Raw genomic sequence first — 23952 nt, forward strand, 5'->3', positions numbered from 1 at the left:
GAGAAGCCCTGATGTTTATTGTGTGTCCCTCAAAATGGATGGTCTATCCTCCGCGGCGAGCGTTATCGCCGTTATTCAACTGACTGGAAGCCTCATGAAGCTTTGCGGGGGCTATATCCAAGAGGTAGGAAATGCACGGGAAGAAATTCTCACCCTACAGCGGGCTATGACAGGTCTTCAAGATACACTTCAAGATCTGCAGAACAATCTGCAAGAGAATAAGGCAAAAGGCCTATCTACGTCCTCACGATTACCCAGCGATATTACTACTTGCCTCTCCGAACTCCAAGCATTAGAAGCGAGACTTGATCCAGGAAAGGGGAAAACTTTGATGAGGAAAATAGGCTTACGGGCATTAAAATGGCCGTTAAAACGTGCGGAGGTGGAGGGCCTAACAAAGAGCCTGGAGAGATATAAGTCATCATTCCTCTTATCTTTACAGGTGGACCAGACGTACGTATCTCGAGTATGATTCTCTGACTCTCTATAGTTGACTGAAGGACCGTATAGTTCCCTGATGATTAGTATGGCCGAAAATACGGTTCGGATTAATCAATATGTTGACCTTGGAAAGTTAGAGGGCGCAATAGATGCAGGATTCGAGTCATTCTCCGATCGTGACGAAGTCGAATGTCTCCCGGGCACAAGAACCGAGCTCCTCCAAGAAATAACGGAGTGGGCCTTTTCGTCATCCTCGAAAAGTATGTTCTGGTTGCAGGGGATGGCTGGGACAGGAAAATCCACAATTTCTCGGACGGTGGCAAGGTCGGCCAAGAATGGTAATTATCTAGGTGCCAGCTACTTCTTTAAGAGAGGCGAGGCGGACCGAGGGAATGCAAGGAGGTTTTTCCCGACGTTGACCAAGCAACTGATACTGTGGAAGCCAGAGTTACGACCTGGCGTGCAAAAGACACTTGAAAACGACCCTGACATCGCGTCAAAATCACTCAGGGAGCAATTTGAGAAGCTACTCCTTCAACCGTTGCTCGGTCTTGACCAACGCGATCAACTACCCCAGAATACCGTGATTGTCATAGATGCCTTGGACGAATGTGAGCATGACAAAGATGTTCAAAACATTATTCAATTGCTCCCTCGTCTGCAGGAGGTAAAATCACTCTGCATTCGGGTCTTCCTAACCAGTAGACCAGAGCTCCCCATCAGCCTTGGGTTTTCAGAAATCGGGAACCATGTATATCAGGACCTGGCCCTTCATGACATACCTGAGGAGGTGACAGAACACGACATACAGTTATTCCTACGAGATCGATTTATGAAAATCCAGTATGTCAGAAAAGTCCCTCAGGGCTGGCCTGGCGACGATATCATCCAACAGTTAGTTAGGGTATCTGTCCCACTGTTTATTTCGGCTGCCACGGTGTGTCACTACATCGAGAATCTAAAATGGGAACCTAAGTTACGTCTCGCAGAGCTTCTCACGAACCAAACCAAATATGTGTCCAAAATGGACAAGACATACCTACCAATTCTGACGCGACTCCTCGACGACCAAGAGAGTGATGAGATGGAACAACGGCAACTTCTACAAGAGTTTCAGGATATTGTGGGAGTTATCACCCTTCTTGCTGTTCCGCTTTCTATAAACACACTATCTGCGTTTCTTGAGATAGAAGTGGACCAGATCAGCAATCGATTGGATTCGTTTCGGTCGGTCCTTAGCATCCCCAGCGACGAAAATCAGCCTGTTAGGATTCTCCATCTCTCATTTCCCGAATTTTTGTTCCAGACTACAACCAAGTTTCGTGTGGATGCGCCAAGCAAACATAAAGACATTGCAAAATCCTGTCTGAGAATGATGCGGCGCCTTCTGCGGAGAGATATCTGCAATTTAGCACAACCTGGAGTGTGTAGGGCAGAGATCGACTCTCTGGATATCCACCAATATCTACCATCTGAGTTGCAATACTCCTGTCGCTATTGGATACATCATCTGAAAAATAGCCACGTTTTGTCTTCTGACATAGAAGAGGTAGGGTTGTTCCTCCAGAAACATTTTCTTCACTGGATGGAAGCGATGAGCCTGCTGGGTCTTATGTCAGAAATGATGGGTACGCTCGACATTCTCCGAACGATGGTGACAGTAAGCATACGGCAGACGGGTATCCACGAGTTATACTAATATGGATAGGACTATGACAGTTCTAGTATAGCCGCCTTTCTACATGATGCAAAGCGGTTTGTTCTGAAAAATCGACAAATAGCCGATGAAGTGCCACTTCAAATTTATTATGCAGGGCTGGTATTTGCACCTCGAACGGCAATAGTTCGAGAGCAGTTCCAATCAGAGCTTCCTGATTGGATCTGCCGCTTCCCACAAGCTCTGGAAACCTGGGGTGCAGAATTGCAGGCACTCGAGGGCCATAGAAGTTCAATTTCCGCCGTGGCCTTCTCACCCGATGGCCGGCTGCTGGCGTCTGGCTCGGGTGATAAGACAATACAGCTCTGGGATCCAGCCACGGGCGCTCTCCAGCAGACCCTTGAGGGCCATACAAGTTGGGTTCAAACTGTGGCCTTCTCACCCGATGGCCGGCTGCTGGCGTCTGGCTCGGGTGATAAGACAGTACGGCTCTGGGATCTGGCCACGGGTGCTCTCCAGCAGACCCTTGAGGGCTATACAAGTTCAATTCACACCGTGGCCTTCTCACCCGATGGCCGGCTGCTGGCGTCTGGCTCGGGTGATAAGACAATACAGCTTTGGGATCTAGCCACGGGCGCTCTCCAGCAGACCCTCGAGGGCCATACAAGTTGGGTTCAAACTGTGGCCTTCTCACCCGATGGCCGGCTGCTGGCGTCTGGCTCGCACGATGAAACACTACGGCTCTGGGATCCGGCCACGGGCGCTCTCCAGCAGACCCTTGAGGGCCATACAAGTTGGGTTCAAACTGTGGCCTTCTCACCCGATGGCCGGCTGCTGGCGTCTGGCTCGCACGATGAAACACTACGGCTCTGGGATCCGGCCACAGGCGCTCTGCAGCGGACACTCGAGGGCCATACAAGTTGGGTTCTAACGGTGGCCTTCTCACCCGATGGCCGGCTGCTGGCGTCTGGCTCGGTCGATAACATAGTACGGCTCTGGAACCTAGCCACGGGCGCTCTCCAGCAGACCCTCGAGGGCCATACAAGTTCAATTAATACCGTGGCCTTCTCGCCCGATGGAAGGCTGCTGGCGTCTGGCTCAAACGATGAAACACTACGGCTCTGGGATCTGGCCACAGACGCTCTGCAGCGGACACTCGAGGGCCATAAAAGTTGGGTTCTAACGGTGGACTTCTCACCTGATGGCCGGCTGCTGGCGTCTGGCTCAGTTGATAACATAGTACGGCTCTGGGATCCAGCCACAGGCGCTCTCCAGCAGACCCTTGAGGGCCATACAAGTTGGGTTCAAACTGTGGCCTTCTCACCCGATGGCCGGCTACTGGCGTCTGGCTCAGATGACAAGACAGTACGGCTCTGGGATCCGGCCACAGGCGCTCTGCAGCGGACACTCGAGGGCCATATAAGTTCAGTTGATACCGTAGCCTTCTCGCCCGATGGACAGCTGCTGGTGTCTATATCATTCAGTGAGCCAGTACGGCTCTGGGATTCAGCCACGGGGGCTCTGCAGCAGATACTTGAGGGCCATACAAGTTGGGTTCTATCAGTGGCCTTCTCACCTGATGGCCGGCTGCTGGCGTCTGGCTCGATTGATAAGACAGTACGGCTCTGGGATCCGGCCACGGGTGCTCTGAAGGAAATGGTGAGCACTGATGGTATTGTCACGATGGTCGAATTTTCGCAAGACAGCTCCTATCTCGCCACTAACCTAGGGTCGTTCAAGATTCAGTCCAGCTGCGGCCACTCTACCCCTAGTTCACCCAATATGGGCCCACGGATATCTCTACAGGGAGAATGGATAGCTGTTAATGGGCAACAAGTCCTATGGCTCCCTCCCGAAGCTAGGCATTCTTGTTCAGCGGCAAAATCGAACATACTCGCCTTAGGACATCCGTCAGGTCGCATTTCCTTTTTAGGATTCCCGCAATAACCAATATCAATAAATTTTTGGTTTTCTTAATCCCTATATTTTCAAGTATCTTTACAAATGTAGGGCCTGGGAGATGGACAGAATTTATTTAGCGGTGTGTTTTTCACGAACATACTTCTCGTTTCTAGTTCTACTAAGGTGGCGAATCGAAGGTTGGAGCTGCTGAGTCAGACGTATTCTCCAGCCCACAATTCCCTACCTAGGCTTTCCTGAACATCGACATGGTCACACTAGTCTATAATTGGATAAGCTTTAGGAAAGTCCCATTTTCTCTTACTAGCGCCTTGGCAGTGGAGCTGGGAATGAAGAAGAGAGTGTGAGGCGGTGAAGCTGGATTTGCACTTCCCTATACTTGTAGCTAAGCACTGGTGACAGCCGTCCACTCAAATTTAGAGTAGAACACCCACTCGTCCAGCTGTGGGGCGTCCTATTCTGGGATTGGGCCCTGGAAAGGAACGAAAGAGTGTATGTGGTGACATCGTTTCCCGAAAGGGCTGTAACATGCATACCAGGGGCTTCAAATTTATTTGCCGATATCTAACATGATACTGACATTGGCAGGACAGCCACAGACTGCGTTGTGGTAAACTTCGGGGCAGTTTTTGTCCCCTGGATCACATTTGACGGGTGCACAATCAAGACTATCCGCAGTTGCATGAAAGCCGCAGCGGACAATTTCCAAGTCAATCCTAAGATCCGTACATGATAAATCCCAGTATATTGTAGAGACTAGCATAGTATACTGGAACTGAAGAGCATCATGTTTATCCTTTTTTTGTAGCTACCTTGAGCGAGATGAAGGTCAATTTCCAAGCTTTTGTGTATGGAAAAACTCGCCAGTGCGCTATGATCTATCCCTGCCGGGTGATTTGTGGTCGCGAACAAAGACGTCAGTACACCGGAAACCGGAAAATTGTTACTTCTTCTACTCTTTAGAGAAGGTTTAGTGTATCTTGCCATTAGGATTTGGGGAACAATGAAAGAGTATAGGTGGTGACACCGTTTGTCGGAACTACTGTAACATCTTGCTGACATAGGTTTGAGGTGAAAATATCGCGCAATCGGATTTCTAATAACTTCATTACTAGGCATAGGCAAAATCGCTCTAACGCGGCCGCATTGATGACATAAACTGACTGCGGTCTTGAAAGTCTATATAAACACCCTACCCAACACCACATACTTGATGATATACTAATGATTTTATCTACGCCACTGTCATTACCATGGAGTCCCTTATTTGCTACCTTATCTGCATATTATTACCGATGGCCCTTTGTGTCCCAGCTGCGGACACGAAAATGAAATGTAATGCTCCGGATAGAGTTAGTCTGCCTAGCCCTTCTGTCCCGCAAAACTGTCATATCACATCGTGAGTTCAACCGAGCTACAGTACTATGTATCAGCCAGACTACTAATAGCGGAACCTGACAGTATTTCCGCTCACGGCACCGATATTCTTCCCACCGGCATACATAGCTTTTGTACGTGCGGGGAGACACAATACGATGTCAGCACCATCAGTCAAGGTAGATCAACATATCTGGCCTGTGCTTTAGGCAATCACCACATGAGTACAGTTTCAACATTGTCAGTGAGCCCGATTAAGACGTCACACGTATTTTCTTCCGTCCCTACAGAAAGAATAGATACAACTCTACACTCAACAGTTTCATCAAAGATCTCTGATTCCTCAGTTCCTACATATGTATCTACAGGATCAGCAATAGGCTCTGCTTTCTCTGGAGACCTGTCTCGATCACTTCCAGCGACATCATCTGCCGAACCTACCAAGGAACTGGATCCTCACACGGCATCCCTCACGAGTATACTCTGCGCCACCAAAGTCCCTTCCTCGCGGCAGGTCAAACCTTGGGGCTCTACATTCAAGGCAGCAGATGCTAGCTCTGCGATAGATAGAGCTTGTGACTTTGACAGAGCTATTTCTCTAAGTCGGTCAACGGGAGAGTATTTTAAGCAGTATTCTGACTTCCACTATGAAGAATCAAGCCAGTCGAGAGAAGGCAAGGACGTGAAATTGATATTTGCCGCGGCTGCTCATAATGACTGTGAAATTATATTTTCTCCTGTATTATGTCGTCATGTATTTCATTCAATACTATCAGGACAGCCTTCATGTCCCAGAGACCATGATTGGACTATGGGAGGGATGGGAGTCAGTGACTGCGGTTACTTTCTTCTTACCGGAACATTGTCCGACACCGAGCACCCTTTTGCGGATATGCATTCTTCGGAAGACTGGAAGTAAGTTGGCTAACTTCCTTAGCTGAATATCTTAAACTAATATCTTCTAGTAACAAACACTATTGTGATGCAAAACTCAACATGAAATGTGAGCTTGAGGTCTGACGATGACGAGCGAACTGAAGGGCTCCGAGTGCCTTTGTTTCAGGAGACGGGGTGTCCTGAAATTGAATTTCTGGGATATTAATGCTAGATGAGAGTCCATTGATCCACTAAGACCTTGGTTGTTATCGATGCTATACCTCAGAACCCAGGGCGCTCCTCATTTTTCATGTGATTGGTGCAGACTTAGAGGTTACTTCTTGTCTAGTCTACCACATAAAGTATTTAATATGGGGCCTACTGACAGAATCTTCAGAGTGTATAACGCCAAAATTTCCTTCTTCTACTAGTTAGTATCCTGCTTACTGTATACAGCAGTTTATTTATAGCAATATGTGGCGACTGCATAACTGCTGCTTCTTTGGAAAAAGGCCCCTGATTGAAGGACCTATCTCCCCTGCTCTTTATGTGGAAATGCTTATTGATTTAGAGATATTCCAAACGCTTGAAAATATCTTGGCTGCTGTATTTTCCTAGGCTCTCTTGGCCGGATATTCTGTATTTCCGGGTACATTAATACTAGTGCAACGAGTGATATCTGTGAATTGATCTTCTATGCTGTACAAAATGCTTCCCTTCTCGCAATTGCTGCCGTATCTTGTGTGGTAGGCCTCTACGGTATAGCCCTGATTCACTACTGCAGAAGAGATAATTACATTTAGCTTGCTCGAAAAATATTCTTGTGAAAGTCCTGTACAGGGTGGTCTTTTGCGAAAATAACAAGAGCTGTGAAAGACCAGTCTTGATTAGTTTGGTGATCGAATTATCAATATGTACATTCAATAAGGTGGTTTATGGTCAGTAACTGCAACAGTAACGGCTAGCGTAACCGGCTCTTCTGTCTTCCTCGCCAATGTCCTAATCTTATTTAATAACAACAAACTAATCTTGAATTTTTAGAAAGCTTTCGAGACTGGGTTCAGGCACAAGTGGTATACCAAAGCTAGATATAATACTGCTATTCACTATATTGCCACGAAGTCGGGCGTGGGTCAGTGGGCGGCTAGTAGTACCGATCTCAGGGTCATTCTTTCTTATGGTAACTATCGGTGACATTTTACTAGGCGGCCCTGGTTTCTAATCCGAGCCACGAGTTTATAAGATCGTTACTAGAGTATGAAATATAGTTACCTCTCGCAGTATGTTAGAATTGTTAACCTTGTAGCTGTTTACCAATTCAGCGGAGCTCATGCTGATCATTAATAGCTCAGTCACAGTGACCTGAATACTTTGTCTAAACGAAGAAAATGGAATATGGGTTTCGAGCAGATACTACAGAACAACGTACACCCGAAGTCGAAACCAATGCCACCCCTCCGGACACTTCTCTTTATTTTATCGAGTAGAGACTAGACCGTAAATAGTAAGGTTTGCATCGTAGGCCAATAATGTCTATTTGCCAAGTCTTTTATCCGGCGTACCCTCTTCGTACGGAATCGGAGTTATGGAGAACAAAAGAGACTATACTAGGAGTGACATTGGTTTCGCAACTAAGTATACTACCATGGACAGGACAGATTCTGTTTGTTTGAGGATTTGTCAATTTTTAAAGAACGTCTTGAGCGAAACTAACTCACTCGGAAACACCTATTTACGAATATTGTCATATTTGGAATCTGGGTATTGAATGTGATTCTGTGATTCTTGCAAGGCACATAGGCCGCCAAATGAATCCACAAGCTGTAAATTCAACAATCAGCTGCCCGCTCCGTAGTAACATTTCTTGAGGTAGAGGAAAGTAAGAGAACTCACTGTTGAGATCAAACTTCCCTCCCCAGACCGGTCACCACTGGTCTCCCAAAAGAACCCTCCACCCAGCCCTTTAGACTGAATATATTTTGCTTTCATTTTGACAATGTTCGGAGTATCGTAGCTCACCATTATGTGCCGAGCAGAATCATAGCTCCAGCTTGCGCCCAAATTTAGATCTTCCCTAATTTCAGCGCCAGCAAAGGGTAGGTCTTTATAATCATAAACGCCACGCTCCCAATGACCAGCAGGAATGGATGAAAAGCGGGTCCCTGGCCCGTCAGTACCACCGAATGCGCGCCCGTACAGTGGCATCCCCAAGACAATTTTATGAGCCGGGACACCTGCTTTGATATATGCAGATACCGCCTCATCCGTATTGAATGGAGTAGCGTGGGGATACTCAGATGACTGATATAGGTTTGCACTATGACCAGAGATCTGATCCCATGATCCGGCGTAGTCATAGGCCATCAGATTCCAATAATCCAGGTATTGGTCCATGGCGGCAAGATGAAGCAGAGAGTATTTAGATGGGCCCGCAGGCGAGGCAACGGTTAAAAGATAGGTAGTATCAGAGTTACTGCGGCTCTCAAGCTCCTAGGTTAAGTGTCAGGGATTTTACTATCAAAAATAGCTTACATCCGTACCGAACGTAGCTCCTGGAGGAGAGATACCAGGTTACGTGCCTGATTATCATCGGTAGGGTACTGTATATTATCAGCTCACAAAACAAAGAAATAAAAAGAACATAAATTCATACCTCCCAGTCAATGTCGATGCCATCAAAACCAATGTCCTGCATCAGTTTTATAGCGGACTTTGCAAGCCTTCTGCGTCCAGTAGTGGAGCTAGCCGGACCTTCAAAGTTGGCGGAGTATGTCCATCCTCCAATAGAAAGAAGAGCTTTCAAATTGCGGTTGCTTTTCTTCATCTTGTTGATTTGGTTAATACACCCGTATGCTCTTGCTGTAGCATTCGACTCATTCCATGAGTCCGCCTCGAAGTGCTTTTGAACATCGGCCCATTCGTCTGTAAGATAGACTTGCCCATCAGAGCGTATATTGGCAAAGGCATAGAAAACGTGTGTGAGCTTATCGATAGGCATATCTTGAGGGGTATGACCACGGGCATAGATTGCCTGTTTTTATTAGCTGGTCGGGTTCGGGTGAATTGGAAGAATCAGTAAAAAGTGTAGGTAACTACCCAATTTGTAAAGTATGCGGCAGAGATAAAACCTCTTTCATTCACGGCCAGACTAGGCTGTGCGATAGATGCAGGATTTGTAGATAGTGAGACATCTGCAACGCTACTAGTAGCAGCATGCAGTAGCCCAATAAATATTGTGAACAGTGTTGCCATCATTCTAGATTGAAATTTCACAAGAGGCAGTATGAACGACTTTCAAGCCTTCGAGTATCTGTTGAATGGATAGATATATATATCTCACTGGGAAGTTCTAATCGCGGCACGTGTCTCCCTTTTTCCGCGGGCTCCCTGATCGTTTATGAAAGAGCTTTTTAGGGTTGGACGGCTTAGGTATTTTAGTTTGCCATTTTCAATATCTGACACTATAACTTCGTTTAGAATGGCCCTTAAAAAACGACCAATCTGAGACCGCCGCTCCAGCAGTGCCCATTTCCGATGCCAGCAGCGCAGCAGAGGCAGTTGTTTCGAAGAGCTTTTGAGTATTCCCTAAAATGTGATGAAGGTATTTCTTTGATGATTAGTCTAAGGCATAAAGGGCAGATTACTCGATACAGTCGTGGTGGTGAATTCATACGTTGACCCCTCGCCCGGGCGATATGCAGGATCCGACTATCTAGTCCTTATATATATTTCTAAGTACATGAACCATTACTTCCCAGCGAATTTAGTACCTCGTCACGGCATCTGGTGGCCTACATGCTTGGTGTTAAGTTCTGCGGCCCGACGGCACGCGGCTTTGAAACCTCTGCGATGCTTCTGCGAAGTCTAGTACAGCGCCTAAAACGCTACCGTCATGCATATCATCCTGCTTACCTTGCTTGCCTTGACCTCTTCCTCCCAGCATAACTGATATATCGTTAAATGCATTCCCCAATCTTCCTCCGCAGTGTCTGGCGTAGACTATCCAATTTTGGGCAGTCTATTATATGGACGACGGTTTCTGCTGCTCCACATTCACATCTGCCATCATCCCAGAAGCGGTGGAGTTTGGCGTGTGTGAATAGCCATGAGTGGCCCGTCCGGAGTTGGGTTAGCAGGTAGGCTCGATTCCGTTGCAGCGAGCCACAGAGCTTGCGAGTGTGGATTGAGGGTAGATCCTTATCTATCCGGCGGAGATGGCCGCCTTTTAGGGACTTCTCCATTAGTCTTCCCACTTTTTCCGGATTACATTGCGGATGAAACATTTTTCTCGCGAGGGAAGATGTTGAAAAGGGTGCTTCTTGTTGTGACCAACCGCCTCCTTAGCCAGTCGGTCCGCTGCTTCATTGCCAGGGTCACCACAATGCCCCGGGATCCATTGGAGGCGGAGGCGTGCCTTTAGCTCTGTAGCTGAGTAGGTGATAGTCTGGATGTTTCGTTGCCCTGATTTATTTTCTGCGTTCGCTATCGTCTTACGAATCGGATGAATTCTGAACGAAACTCAAATATGACTTGAAAATACTTAGATGAAGCACTTCTCTGCAAGTATTCTGGAATTACTACAACCAATTGAGTTGTTCTGGGTTCTATGACAATCATTCAAAGCAGGATTTTCTTTGCCACCTGAAGATCTTTGATCTTTTTCAATAACTGACGCCGTTTTCGCTGAAGCGATGCTTCCTCTCCTGCAATCTCCTCAAGCTCGTCTTCAGTGAGACTGTTGACGAAGGAAGGAGACAACAATCTCATCGGGGTTTCCGGTCCATTCACTAAATAATAACCTGCGGCCTGCATACATACATTGTCGACAAACCGCTTCCGAGCCACTTTATAATAGGACTGGAGGATGTCATGAAGATCCTGTACGGTGTGTGCGGTGTTGCTTATATTTTTTGAAGGCCTCAGATCCTCCACTCGCACTACATTTCCGTGCGAGCAGCCGCTAATCGCCTTTTGCTCTATCACGGAGCTCGTGCGTTTCTGTCGACTGTGCGAAGTTAGATATGTCATGAGTGATAAAGGGTCGGAACGACGATACCTTTTCTCTAGAGTGTCATTCAGATAATGATTCAATGTCATTGGCGTACTTGAGCACTCATTGAACAGAAGGAATTGCACTTGGCTGATTGCGTTCTGGTATTTCCCTAGCAGCTTATCCATGATCCTCGACAGCAGGTTGTGACATACCCTGGTGTCAGCGCAGGCTAAATTCAATGCCCTGAGAATAAACCCATGAACGATGGTGATAATATCACCAATATACCCAGTCGCGATGGATGTCCATTTTGTTGACTGCTTTTTCATAATAGTCGGGAGAAGCGCAGAGTTGAAGGTTCCAATCTCGAATCCTCGTGAAGTTCGGTATTGACGTTCTATCCATGAGCGTATGTCATTGCGAACGGGCTGTGCAACTTCGACTGTCTGCGGAAGAATGTCCTCGATCCCAGATATATCCTCAAGCATTCGTGTCGCCAAAGAGCCTCCTGTGGGATTATCGATGGAGTTATTAACTCTAAAATCGTTCAATTCCTGAGAGTCGTCGGTCTCAAATTCATACTCGTGGCCCCATCGAGCCATGTTGTCGGAGAACATCTCATTCCTATTGACAACTCTGGTGGCCAGACGAAGAATCTCATCTTGATCAAAATCATCCCGGATGCTATAATTTGAGCCGAGCGCATGAGACGTGATTTCCTGGAACGATGATACTATTCCAAATAGGAAACTGGCTTGCTGCTCCGGGGTTTCTCGGTCTGCTCCAAGAGCCTGCAGAGCATCTTGACATTCTCGTAGTTTCTTGCTTATCGCAGATCGTACCTAATATCCATTTGTCAGCTGTAGAATAATAGCAATGGCTCCGGATGTACGGACAGATGGAAAAGATCGTCGTGCGTTTGCAGTTACCGTCTTCTGAAGGTGAGTACGCAACGCTTTGATACCAAACTTGTCTCGCGGGACGGTATCCCAGGGGCGTTGGGAAAGAAGCTCAGCTTCCAGTACATTCCGATCCACATCGCCTTCTTCGAGCTCTTTTTGTCCTAGGTTTCTTACGATAATCCATCCCAGCTTCATCTGTATCTCTCTCCCCTCAACAAGGTCAATGACTTTACCCTCTCCGCCTTTGTCGACTAGATCTGGCTTGGTGATAACGCCAAGTGTCCTATCACCATCTGGATCAAACTCACGAGCCATTTCAACAATTTCTTGAGTAGCAATATCAACATTTGCTGGTACAACTGTCAGCATTATCGACCGAGGGTTCCTCATATATCCCTGAACCATGTCTCGGACCAAAATCTTATCATTTCTTGTCGTCAATCCTGGTGTCGTGTTCCGGAAGATACCAGGCACATCGATCACACTGAGATGATCCTCCTTTGAACCGCAAATCTCTAGTCTCAAGACGCTACCTGAGAAGGTAGGCAAACCGTCGTCTTTCGATACCGAGAGCCCCATCACCGTGTGAACCTAAGAGTCGGTATTAGATAGGCATTTCCGCAAAAGTGTTGACTTACTTCTGCCATAGTTCTTGAGAACGATTCTACAGTCAGGGACTGTATATTATCTGCCTTCCAGTTTTTCAGCTGGGACGCATGTGTACTTTCCACATCGGATCAAGGAATGATGGATGCGGTAATTCTTCTTTCATCGTCCTCGGTCCGACGAAATATAATTTGTGTGGCAAATCGTGTACACAGACCGCTATCTCGGGGGAAAGCCAGCCTAGTAAGCCCTTCAAGAACTGAGCTCTTCCCACTCGATTGATCTCCGACCACAACCAGCTGAGGCAGATTGGTATAGTCGCCCACATTGCATGCGAAAAGTTTGTCAATTTTTTCTAGCAAATGTGGGTCTGCAAGCGCCTGGTTGTCTTTAATAGCATGAATAGCCATGATGTGCCCAAAGAGAAATGTCAAGAATAATGGTATCGTGGACAAAGATCTCTGGTTTCCTTGGTTCTTTATACTAGCCCCAGAGTCTTATTATACCATCTGCCATCGAGGGAGCTGCATTCATGACAACCATTACTGTGCAAAAGAATGGAGAGAAACTAACCCCCGTGTTAATCTCAGACTAGGTACTTTGGTCCAGAACCCCAAGGTGAAGTACGCGCGTCCTGTATGAAAGCCACAGTTATGAAGAACCAACATAAATGCTCACACGACTATTCCGTCACATTGCTTGGATAATTTCGGCGAATTCGGTCGCCTAGATAACATGACCGTAATGTTAGCTGTACAGCATTCCTGATCCATCCAGCAATCAGAATATGCAAGGGGTGGATCATGAAGTTGATTTCATTTAGTTATCATCAACACAATCCAACTACTATAACGTGTTAATTTTGAATATTCCTAGACAAGAGCAGAAAACATCCTGGTGTGCCTTGTACCACATCCATACCTTGTATCTTTTCTGCAATCGTGTTTGAGAAAAATTGTAAAGTAGTAAACGTCTCCTGGGTAGGTTGTGTTATAAGCCCATTACACTGCTGGCCTGCCCTAAAATGGATTTTCAAAATTTCCACATTCCCGTTGTGTTGCTGGCGCTTGAGGTAATCACCATGCCTATCTTCGCTTACGCCATAAGGAACATGAATTGATGAATCCACTACATGAATGTGGCTTTCATTCAGTATGTGTGTACCTTGGAAGTTCGTATTCTTTTCGCCCTGCAAACGAGCAAGGCCTATTCAACCTTCCCTTTGGAGAACTTGTGTTTGTATTCCTGACGATTTGTGAGTGGGCCATGCCGTGACCAGAAGACCCGATACTGACCGCCCAACAACCATTCTGCGAGGTTCCCCCGTCAGGTGAGCGGTCGAGGCCGGTAGCTGAGAGATGCTGTGTTACGGGGCAGGATGACCGTGCAGATGTACAAAGAGACCGACTGAACATAATGAGAGATTTTTACTGGCTGCCCGTAGCACATAGGAACGTTTGAATATCTCAGAATATATTAATAAGGAAAAGTCTCTTGATAGCATTTGCAACTCTTCAAAAATTCCCCCCTATTGAGCAAATCAATTCAAGTCAAGCATGAACGACAGACAGGCGCTTGAAGATGAGTTTCAAAAGATCGACTATAGCTTCAGAACACACAGCCTGCGAGAGGATACACTAAAGTCAGCTGGATCAACGGTCTCAAATCCCAATACTCAAGCAGATCCACTTGGCAACAAACGTCTCGCTTTGCTTGAAGACGCAGTTCCCTCAATGATGATTTTGAGCAACTGGTATAACACTGGGACAAGTACAGGAAAGTACGCCGTCCTGCATCAAAAAGCCCGAAATTAATTCTAATACAGAGAATGGAGAAAAAGTTCGTACGGCAACACGCGTGTAATAAGACGCTAAGCTCCAAGGGAAGGGAACTTCGTCTGGAAAAATATTTTCTTCACGATATATCGAATTCAGGGGGGGGTAACCAGATGGCACGCTCGCTTCTACCATAGAGGCAACTATCTGTGCTGTTTTGTTAGATTCAAATGGGGACGCTAATACGGTTAATCATGTTATTCAAAGACTGAGCCTTTTTTGATTGTCCAGAATAAAGCTTATTTTGCTGATTTTATTATTATTCCGTCTGAAGCACTCAATGCTGCAGTGACTTAGGAGTTAGTTAGTTATGCGGTATATATTATCTAAGCTGCGACAATGAATGGTTCTTTTACTGAGATGCTGCCACCCTATGACAATAAGCCAAATTCCGAATCCATAACTTTCAATATGGATCTGCTCGGCTGCCAATGCGGGTCGCGTCCGACCAGACACTGTGGAGAAACGCATGATTTCCGGGTGGAGCCTTGTTTTCCTTCCCTGGGTAGTAACTTCCTATTTGGTAATGAAATCGCGCTTTTTCTTTCTTGATCAACATTTCTATCTGATATCAGTTTAGTGAACTCCCTCCATCCAAGCCCTCTTCTGGCTGCTCAACACCGAGGATCAACTCGAGGATCAAGGAAAGAACAAAGCAGCGCCACCGTGCACCACTTGATAGATTGATTTGCAGTGATTCTGTGACAACTCACGCTCAACTGTCCAGTAACAGCTGAATTCCTTATACGACATATGGATTTTGGAGTAGCCTTCCGCCTACCTATACACGGGCTGAAATAACTGTTCGGACAAGGGACTTGGTAATTGGTTATCCGTCAGTCGTGGCCCACATATCAACATGGTTGAGAATGAGGTTAATAGTCTCCTCCGGCTCATGAATTTGACCCCCAGACAGTCGAAGCTGTACGGAGACGAGGTCAAGGACCCTCTTAGGAAGAACTTCTTTTTCCTTCCAATGAAAATCTAAAGTATTCAAATAGAAAGGCCGGTCGGGCGAACCAGAGAAGCTCCGGCAATTTTTATCACTCGTTTTATCGGATAGCATCTCAACTCGGTTGACATCATCACATCTCGCTCTCCAGATTGTCATACAAAAAATATTCTTAAGCTGTAAGATTTTACTCCGCCTCGCTCAGCCGTGTAACACTAATATGCCTATTCGCGATCGTAAGTCGTTATTACTGTGCCTGGACAAAGCTAGTAAGTGCTTTGACCCTTTTTCTCTTCAAAAAGAGTACGACAAGGAGCTACTTGATTTGGCATCTTTAAGTTTCAACTCAGTTTCAGTGATGTCATATTGGGGTGCACATTTGGGGTTTGAGGAAGCACCTGCACAGGAAGCAGGGTATCTTAAAGTACTTGAATCTTATCCTTTTTTGATGTTCCCGTAAATGATCAAAAATATCTCACAAAATCTCCCCACTAATTATTTTAATGATTGCATGCTTCATGACTGGAGATTGTTTCTGCTAATTTCTATCACTACAGTATAACTTGACAACAGCTATACTATGAAGACACTTTATCTGGCTGTTTGTGCTCTCACCATGTGTGACGTGGTGTCAATGCAGGACCTGCAGCCTACGGCATTTGTCAAGCCGGTTGTGCTGCTGTAGTAACAGCAGCAGCAGGCTTTACTTGGGGAGCAACTATTGGAGCCTCTGCACCAGCATCTATAATAGCCTGCAGTGCAGCCTTTGGAACTTGTCAGGCTGCCTGCGCTGCGATGCTTCTGGCACCAACTCCTAAAAAATCAAAGAACCTGGATACCGCTCTATCACAAAAGCACAGTAACTAGTCTATCTTCATCCTGCAGAAAGTCATGCCGGAAACAAGACAGAGTTTTAAGCATTCACCTTAGGTAAAACCAAGTTGTTAATCGAATTCGAAGAATGTGTTTGTTGGAACCACCAGCTAGGTGCTGTGTACACAGCGACGTGAACAGTGTTATACTTCTAAAGCAAAACTCAATTGATTCATATAATATAGATAGTTGTTCCTGTTCAATCTAGTTCGAAAATACCCCCTTGATCTTACACGCCGGCCCTGGGCGGTCACAAGAACCGAGCCGTAGCCTGGCATACAGCTGGGTTGTTCTAACAGAAGCATATATCCCGACAGTGTTGGTGCTGAGCATCCTACGGGGGCCTAACCAGAGAAATTCCATAGCTAGTTGTTTCTGGGGTATCATACTATTTGCTGCAGCGACGTGTTGAAATTATCAGTATCTTGATTTACTATTTCAATATTACAATCGCCGTTGAACGTTTTCAAGTATTCTAGTATCATACCATATCGAATGAACTCCAGTTGTTCTTCCCAGCCGCGAGGCGTTTCTTCCAGCAAAATTCCACATTCTAGATTATATCTCTTGCAGAAGTCGTCCAAGACCTTCGTACGATATAGAAGTCGATCCATGCCAGCTTTATGCATCGCGAAAGACCGTTTCCAGAGTATGAATGCGACAGTCGTTTGGTTGCAAGACTGACTCCGTGGCCCGGTTCCTTCATAAATGCTTCAGTTGCGACTTTTTGTGCCACTGTGAATTCATCAAGGCGTCCCTTATGGTTTACAGCATCGCGGGATCTAGAAGTGCTGCACCCCTCTTAATGATCTCCCGATAAACGGTTTCGTGATACTGAACTTTGGTGTGCTGAAAAAGAGCATTCTTTTTCTTGATGGGTGCTCTTGTTTCTGCGCCTGTTTTAATTATCTAAAGTCCTAAAGAATAGTCCCTGGCTAAAGAGAGCAGAAATTGATTCGAGGCGTCTCGATGGATAGATGGCACAATAATTGATTGATTTTTATGCCCTCGTCATTGTAATCGGCATACCACATGTTACCTGCATTAAGATTCTCCAGTTCCATACAAGAAATACATCTTAGCCAAATCAATAACTCCAAGAATCGCATCGGAACCATCGAGCCTTGCATTCGCGAAAGAATACGTTTGATATCTGCCTCGCGCGACACCTTATTTCCCATGACTATTCCACACTTCCGCTCACAGCAAAACCGTCATTATGGCCAGGCTTGGACCCAGCCAGAAGATTACTTCGAACTCTTTTAATCAAGTCGTCAATTTCTGTGTTTAATTTCCTCTGAATTAAATCCCCCCTGAACAATCTGGGTTAGTGCTAACAAATGTATGTAGCACCCTTAGTTGCTGAAAATGACTCTATGCAGTAATACGAAAAAGGATGCCCATGCCCCCAAATCAATAACAAGACTACAACATAAGCTTCGTTGCTGTTTTAACCAGCCAGACTAGTTTCGGTGTTTTGATCCGTTCTCTCCGATTGGTACCTGAACATCGGCGGCCGACTTCTTGACATTTGTTCCGGCAGTGGATGCGGGGTATATACTAACAATCATAAACGTACGAACTTCTTAATCTGCTAATGTTAATCATTGCTATTTAATATGGCGTTCTGCTTGCTTCAGTAGTTTACCCGAGCTCTTTGTTGATATAAGTATGGCTACACTACAGCCATTACATATTACTACTGTAGAAATCTAGGGTAGGGGCTACAGCATAATAAACGGAATAAAGGTCCAACCATACAAGTGCAGGTGTTGCGACGACTAGTTCACGTAAAATAGTATGACCTTGGAGACATGATGACGCGATGATCTATATTCTACAACAATATTTTCATTGTCGTGTCATACTAGATTGTCACTAGAGCCTTGACAAATGGGACTCGATTTTGAATCATCCCTTTCTCCATAAATTCTTCCTTAAAGTGGATTCTATAGAATACTGAGTGAGCGACGGATCAGTCGGCCACCGATATGGGCGATGGTTGCCTGAAAGGGTAGCAAGTCCGAAAGGATGCGATAGTCATTTTCATAACGTAGCCGAACTGTGCTGAAGTTTGGATCTGGACACGTCAATTATCCATTAGCGTTTTATCCAAATAGACTTTCTTGATTTACTCCGAGGTAGGTTCCACAGAATGCTCGGTGAGCGACAGATCAGTCGGCCACCGATATACGCAAGGTAGCCACGGGCATGTGTACAACATCGCCAAATTTTAATGCAGCATAAAGAGTTGGTATCAAATCACTAAAGATCCTGTTTTACCGAATGCGAGCACAACATTCTTACAAACCTGTCTGATTGTCGAGAGGAGAAATAGCACTCAACTCGTCCCAGTGCTCTCGGAAGCGTACTATTTAAGCCCTGGTCTTCTACAATCTTTGCCAGCTCTTCTCCAAAATCTCTCATCCACCCTTCCAAACAATACACAAGCGAAGAGATTGATCAGTCCGTCATGAGTCTTGCCCAAGCTCAGCAGATACGCTTCCGTTAGTGATGGAAAATATTCCTTCTCGTATGTTCTAGCTGACTAAGTTCAACAGGATGCGCAATTGCCGCATTAAGAACGGCCGAGAAGAGTCGTATCTACACTCAAGATACGTTCGGTGGTATCAGAGAAATTGCTTATGAGGATGGCAGATGGTCTGGCGGCTCTGAGAAAGAGACCATCGCCCGTGGGGTCTTAGGGACTCCTATAGCAGCTATTTCCCGTGACATTGATGAGGTAAAGACAGCTCTATCTATACTTCTTGAACTATCTCTCATCAACCGCAGATGATCCATGTCTTTTTTATTGCCGAGGGGAACATGGTCAAGGAGGTTTGCAGGGATTCAAATGGGAGATGGCACGATGGGCAGCTTAGTAAGCTTGCCATTAAGGTTGCGCCTTACTCAATGCTGTCTGCCTGCTTTCTTGCTCGAGAAGCCGAACATCACATGCGAGTGTATGTTCAAATGATGGACAATACCATTCAAGAGTATGGCTGCAATGGTGAGACTACAATGACTCTCGGTGCATAAATCTCAAATGCTGACACTTCTTCTCTAGACAAACAAAATTCTTGGTCAAAGATGACCAACATCGGCCGAGCCCTACCAGGGACCGGAATGGCATGTGTCTCGTTCCATACTTCAAGTCTTGCAATACGGTAAGTATCTGCGAAGAGAGAAATGTCTGAACAGCTGCTGAGTTCACACAGATTCTATTGTCAGAATGAGCACATGGATATCGTGGAAAAGAGTTTCTCAGATGAAAAAGGATGGGAAGAAGGGAAGTTGTCAATCAAAGAAGCTCTCCCCCGGACCGATCTGGCTGTTACATCGTTCGGTGATGGTGAAATCCGGCTTTATTACGTTGATCAAGGTAATCGCATGAAAGAGATGTCCTACAGTTCTGAGAGTTGGGGCAAGGGGGACTTTGACCAGCCATGCGTGCCAGGAAGCCAGGTAGCGGCGGTATGTCGTGGACGCCACCAAGACCGGAACATTCGGGTCTATTTCCAGCGTGGAAAGTATGTTACTGCATTGACCGAATGGAAATGGGACGGAAAGTGGGAAGAAGGGAAGGAAGCTCTTCCCCCTGCTTAACAGGTTCGCTTAACGGGTCATTGCAACAAAGTTTGCAATTTCATAGTTGCAAAGATTTCGACGCTGCGGCTCTAACCTCTTTTCAAATTACCTTTACCACTTGATAAAATTGATGATAGTCTTGAGCCAAGACCAGATTTACAAGTCCTTTCTGGCTTGGGCTAGTCATAGTAGGCAGTTCACATCTTCACTCCGAGAAAAAGGTTCAAATACTGAAATATTTGAATGGTATTCTCTTTGGAAATAAAGATATAATATTGGTCTATTTATCATAATATCGACAATACAGCCTTTCCAGGAAACGGTGTCACCACTTGCACTCTTTCGTTTCTTTCCAGAGCCCAACGCCAAGATAGGATGCCCCACAGCTGAACGGATTAGCGGTCTACTCTAAACATAAGTGGATATATGTCACTAGCCGCTTAGCTACATATGGAATAGTATGCCTCGGGAACGAGGTCTTAGAAAAGGAAGGAGAGTAGGTGGTGACACCGTTTCCCGGAACCACTGTAGTACTATTGCCATTGACTGTCAGTGCACCGTTAGGTTTACCAGCCTCCCACTTTGATCGTTTTCTACCTTTAAGAAAGAGTCGGATGACTGAGCCCCATATGTTTAGTTTTGCATCTTTTTGTCCAAGCCAATTCAACCAGCTGTGGTGACTCACTATCTGCCTTAAACTGGCGTACTGTATCTGTCTCCCTGTCAAAATATTCCTAATAGGACTCCAGCATTGCAATGCTGTAGATTTTCTCATATAGATGCAGAATCATAGTCAAAATTAGCGACTAGGGTCCGTCGAATTTTGTGTGTCAAGACTGACGGATAACCAATTACGAAGCCACTCCTAACAACAATTTATTTCAGTCTGTGTACAGGTAGGCAGAAAGCTACTACGCAGTCCGTATGTCGTACAAGGAACGACAGCTGAGCGTGAGTTGTCACGGAATCACTGCAGATCGACCTATCAAGTGGTACACGGTGGCTCGCGTATTTTCTTCTCCTCCCTCCTCGAGTTGACCCTCGGTGTCGAGCAGCCAGAAGCGGGCTTGGATGGGATGATGAGAAAGTACAAGCCACTTACAAAAGTGGCTGAAAACGAGCTAGGTATTGAAATGCGTTTATGGCTATAAAGCCATGCAAGTAAATCTCCAGGCGTGCAGCATACTTTAAGTCTGTCAGCGGCCACCTCTTACCTGTAGTTGCCGTGGAAAGTGACTACATATCAAGTATTGGCACGTTAGTGGTAGCCATAACGCTGCATTTTACTCTGGCTTTGGGATGGCCACGCCTATTTGTTCCCATTGTCCGTATAATGGTAAGTCAGCCACACAAGCCCCTAGAGCGGATCTAACCACTCTACCAGTTACACCGGTGAGGGCAAACTGTTGCCTAAAACTCTTTCTCGGAGACAGTGTCCAAAGACTCTCCAAAAAGGCTTGCGCTTTGCTATTATATGCTTTGTTTCCTGAAGTATATTTGAGCATAGATGATTCTGAATCACGCCAGTACTTGGTTTGGTGTTTTGCGCAAGAGCTTATGGGAGATGAAAATGTCACCGATCGTCAATATCTGCCAAGGGGAGAATTGACCGGCAATGATGAACGTAACATCGAGGGTATTCTCGCTGTCTTAAGATCTATCAAGCATTTCAAAGAAAAACGAATCGGTATGTCACAGATATAACTGCAGGCTCAGCTTTTGCTAAATTTGTTCGACAGACTCGGAAGTTCTTGTTCAGACTCCACTATCTCACCCCAAGGATTCCAATGAGGTGTTTGACGCGAAGAAGGTCCTTGGTTATACAGAATGCTACTACCCACCTTCATATTCTTACTACATTGGATTACTAAGCAAGATACCTCTCAATAGCTTAAGGGCTATTGCATCTGCCTTTGTGTCCTGTGTAGATCCAGAAATGAAAAAATTGTTTCGGTATCAGTCTGGCTGCCAACCACGGTGGTGGCCTCGCGATATTCCCTTTCGCAGTCAACAGTATTTAAATATACAAAGTATATACCCCTTCATGCTTACGTGATACCTTTGCTAAATCAACGAATATAGGCCTTCGCGGGTTTATAGTATATCTTTTATGTGATCTTTATCCAACAGTCAGAGCTCAAAATTTTCTGGTAACTGTTAAAAGACCTGGCATAGAGCCGGATATTATTGAGCAACTTCTTTATATTAGATTTATACAGGAAAGGAGGTTTGAAGGTGCGTTTCCCATTGTTATCCACAAGTACGATTTGTTGTCTGACTTCCAGCAGAGCAATTTGACGTGAAATATTCGAGAGTCAATGCGATTATTCTTCCTTGTCCAGACGGGATAGTAATGCCCACAGAGGAAAACCGGATTCGTCGAGCTCTCTACGGAAAATGTGCAGCCGATAAACTGGAGGGCTAGTAGGGGCACTTAGAATTCTTAAGACTGTTGGCTTTCTGCGTTCGTTTCCACTGTTTACTTCAGTACATACGATGACGAAGGGCTGTCCTCCAGGACACTTTTCCAATTCAACTGCCTGTTGATTAGGCTGATTTTTCAACATGACCTTAGTCGTAGTAAGAGTTACATTACAGTAAACAAGCAGACAAGTGACAATATTCAAGCTTTACACTCCTCTGCCGGTATTCGGGGCATCATTGGTTCTAATCAGTAGCCATGCCACTACCTTTGCTTGTTATGTATAGTGAGAGTGGGATTTCACAGAATTTGGAAGCAACAAAATGTAAATAACACTAAAGAACTATCACACAGAGGATGCCATTGTGCGACTCATATGCTCGGAAAATAACAAACCTGAAACTGAGCTCTGAAAACCCCAATCCCGTTTTCAGAAAGCCTTTTCTTTCTGATTTCCTGGAACGGATTCATCCCAAATCAACAAATATTAACTAGAAAGAAATCAATATGCTTTACTGCAATCATACTGTCGAGAGACTTGATCTTTGTAGATCATCCCCGGACAGAAGAAGCATCCTGCAGTGAATTGCTGTATTTGACAATCATCTGCATCATCTGGTTTTGGTTTAGCGGCTTCGACAAATAGTCATCCATCCCAGCTGCTAGGCACTTTTCTCGATCCCCAAACATCGCGTGAGCGGTAAGAGCGATAATAGGAGTGCGTGATAGACCGTGTAGAATCTCATGTTGGCGGATTAGAGTTGTTGACTCAAATCCACCCATAACAGGCGTTTGAATGTCCATTAAGATCACATCAAATCGTGCTTTCTGGACCATCTGGAGAGCCTCTTGGCCGTTTTCGACAATTGTGACTACATGTTCGTGTTTCTCAAGAAACTTCAATGCTACTTTCTGGTTAACCTCATTGTCTTCGGCCAGTAAGATTGACAGGGAATTTGTTTGTCGGGTATGAATCCGAGCAGGTCGACTCTCATGAGCAGGGAGAATACCGTTGGCCAGATCGATCACCTGACATGGTGTAGTCACGTATGAAGTGACGCTCAGATCTAAAGCTGCTTTCATGCCAACAGATAACTTTTTCCCTATCAAAACGGCTGGAATAGACCGGAAATGATCCAATTTTCTCAGGCGCATTATGGATTCCATCGAGTCGAACAGAATCACGTCATAACGGTTAGGCCATTTTAGTATAGTGGCTTTTCTTTTTAAATGAATCACATTGGCTCGACGACCACCGCATTTCCAGAGCATGTAAGCAACGAAGAATATACCAGCATAATGTATTGTAAATACTCGCGTTGTACAGAAACCTTAGGGGGGCCAGAACCTAGATCGAATCCCTGTTTTTGAGGAAGTGTGAAAACCAATGATCGTCAAGATCCAGCCGTAATGACTCCACATTTATTTGGTTGAAATCCTGGTCCACGCCACCTTTCGACAAGATTTGAGATAATTTATTTTGACTGACAGTTGTGCGGACTGAAAAGTC

General features: G+C 45.6%; 4 protein-coding genes across 4 annotated transcripts; 1 reads left to right on the forward strand and 3 right to left on the reverse strand.

The window, feature by feature from the left end:
* Nucleotides 1–2035: 2035 nt before the first annotated feature.
* Nucleotides 2036–3870, forward strand: LDX57_009337 (WD40 repeat domain-containing protein; the record flags this gene model as incomplete). The annotated part of the gene is made up of 3 exons (XM_046091064.1): nt 2036–2101; nt 2150–3770; nt 3845–3870. The coding sequence occupies 3 exons, from the start codon at nt 2036–2038 to the stop codon at nt 3868–3870; spliced, it is 1713 nt and encodes a 570-aa protein (XP_045947041.1).
* Nucleotides 3871–8799: 4929 nt separating this feature from the next.
* CHT4_5 (Chitinase 4) lies at nt 8800–9269 on the reverse strand (the record flags this gene model as incomplete). Its single annotated transcript, XM_046091065.1, has 2 exons — nt 8800–8871; nt 8925–9269. 2 exons carry the CDS (start codon nt 9267–9269, stop codon nt 8800–8802), a joined length of 417 nt encoding a protein of 138 aa, XP_045947042.1.
* Nucleotides 9270–11250: 1981 nt separating this feature from the next.
* On the reverse strand, nt 11251–12481 carry LDX57_009339 (uncharacterized protein; the record flags this gene model as incomplete). The annotated part of the gene is made up of 3 exons (XM_046091066.1): nt 11251–11276; nt 11377–12106; nt 12194–12481. The coding sequence occupies 3 exons, from the start codon at nt 12479–12481 to the stop codon at nt 11251–11253; spliced, it is 1044 nt and encodes a 347-aa protein (XP_045947043.1).
* Nucleotides 12482–22994: 10513 nt separating this feature from the next.
* On the reverse strand, nt 22995–23471 carry NIK1_3 (response regulator; the record flags this gene model as incomplete). Its single annotated transcript, XM_046091067.1, has 1 exon — nt 22995–23471. A coding segment is annotated over one exon (477 nt), but the record flags the coding sequence as incomplete, so codon positions are not given.
* Between the last annotated feature and the right edge of the window lie 481 nt (nt 23472–23952).

Source organism: Aspergillus melleus, assembly GCF_016097325.1.
Source record: "Aspergillus melleus strain CBS 546.65 chromosome Unknown contig5, whole genome shotgun sequence".
NCBI lineage: Eukaryota > Fungi > Ascomycota > Eurotiomycetes > Eurotiales > Aspergillaceae > Aspergillus > Aspergillus melleus.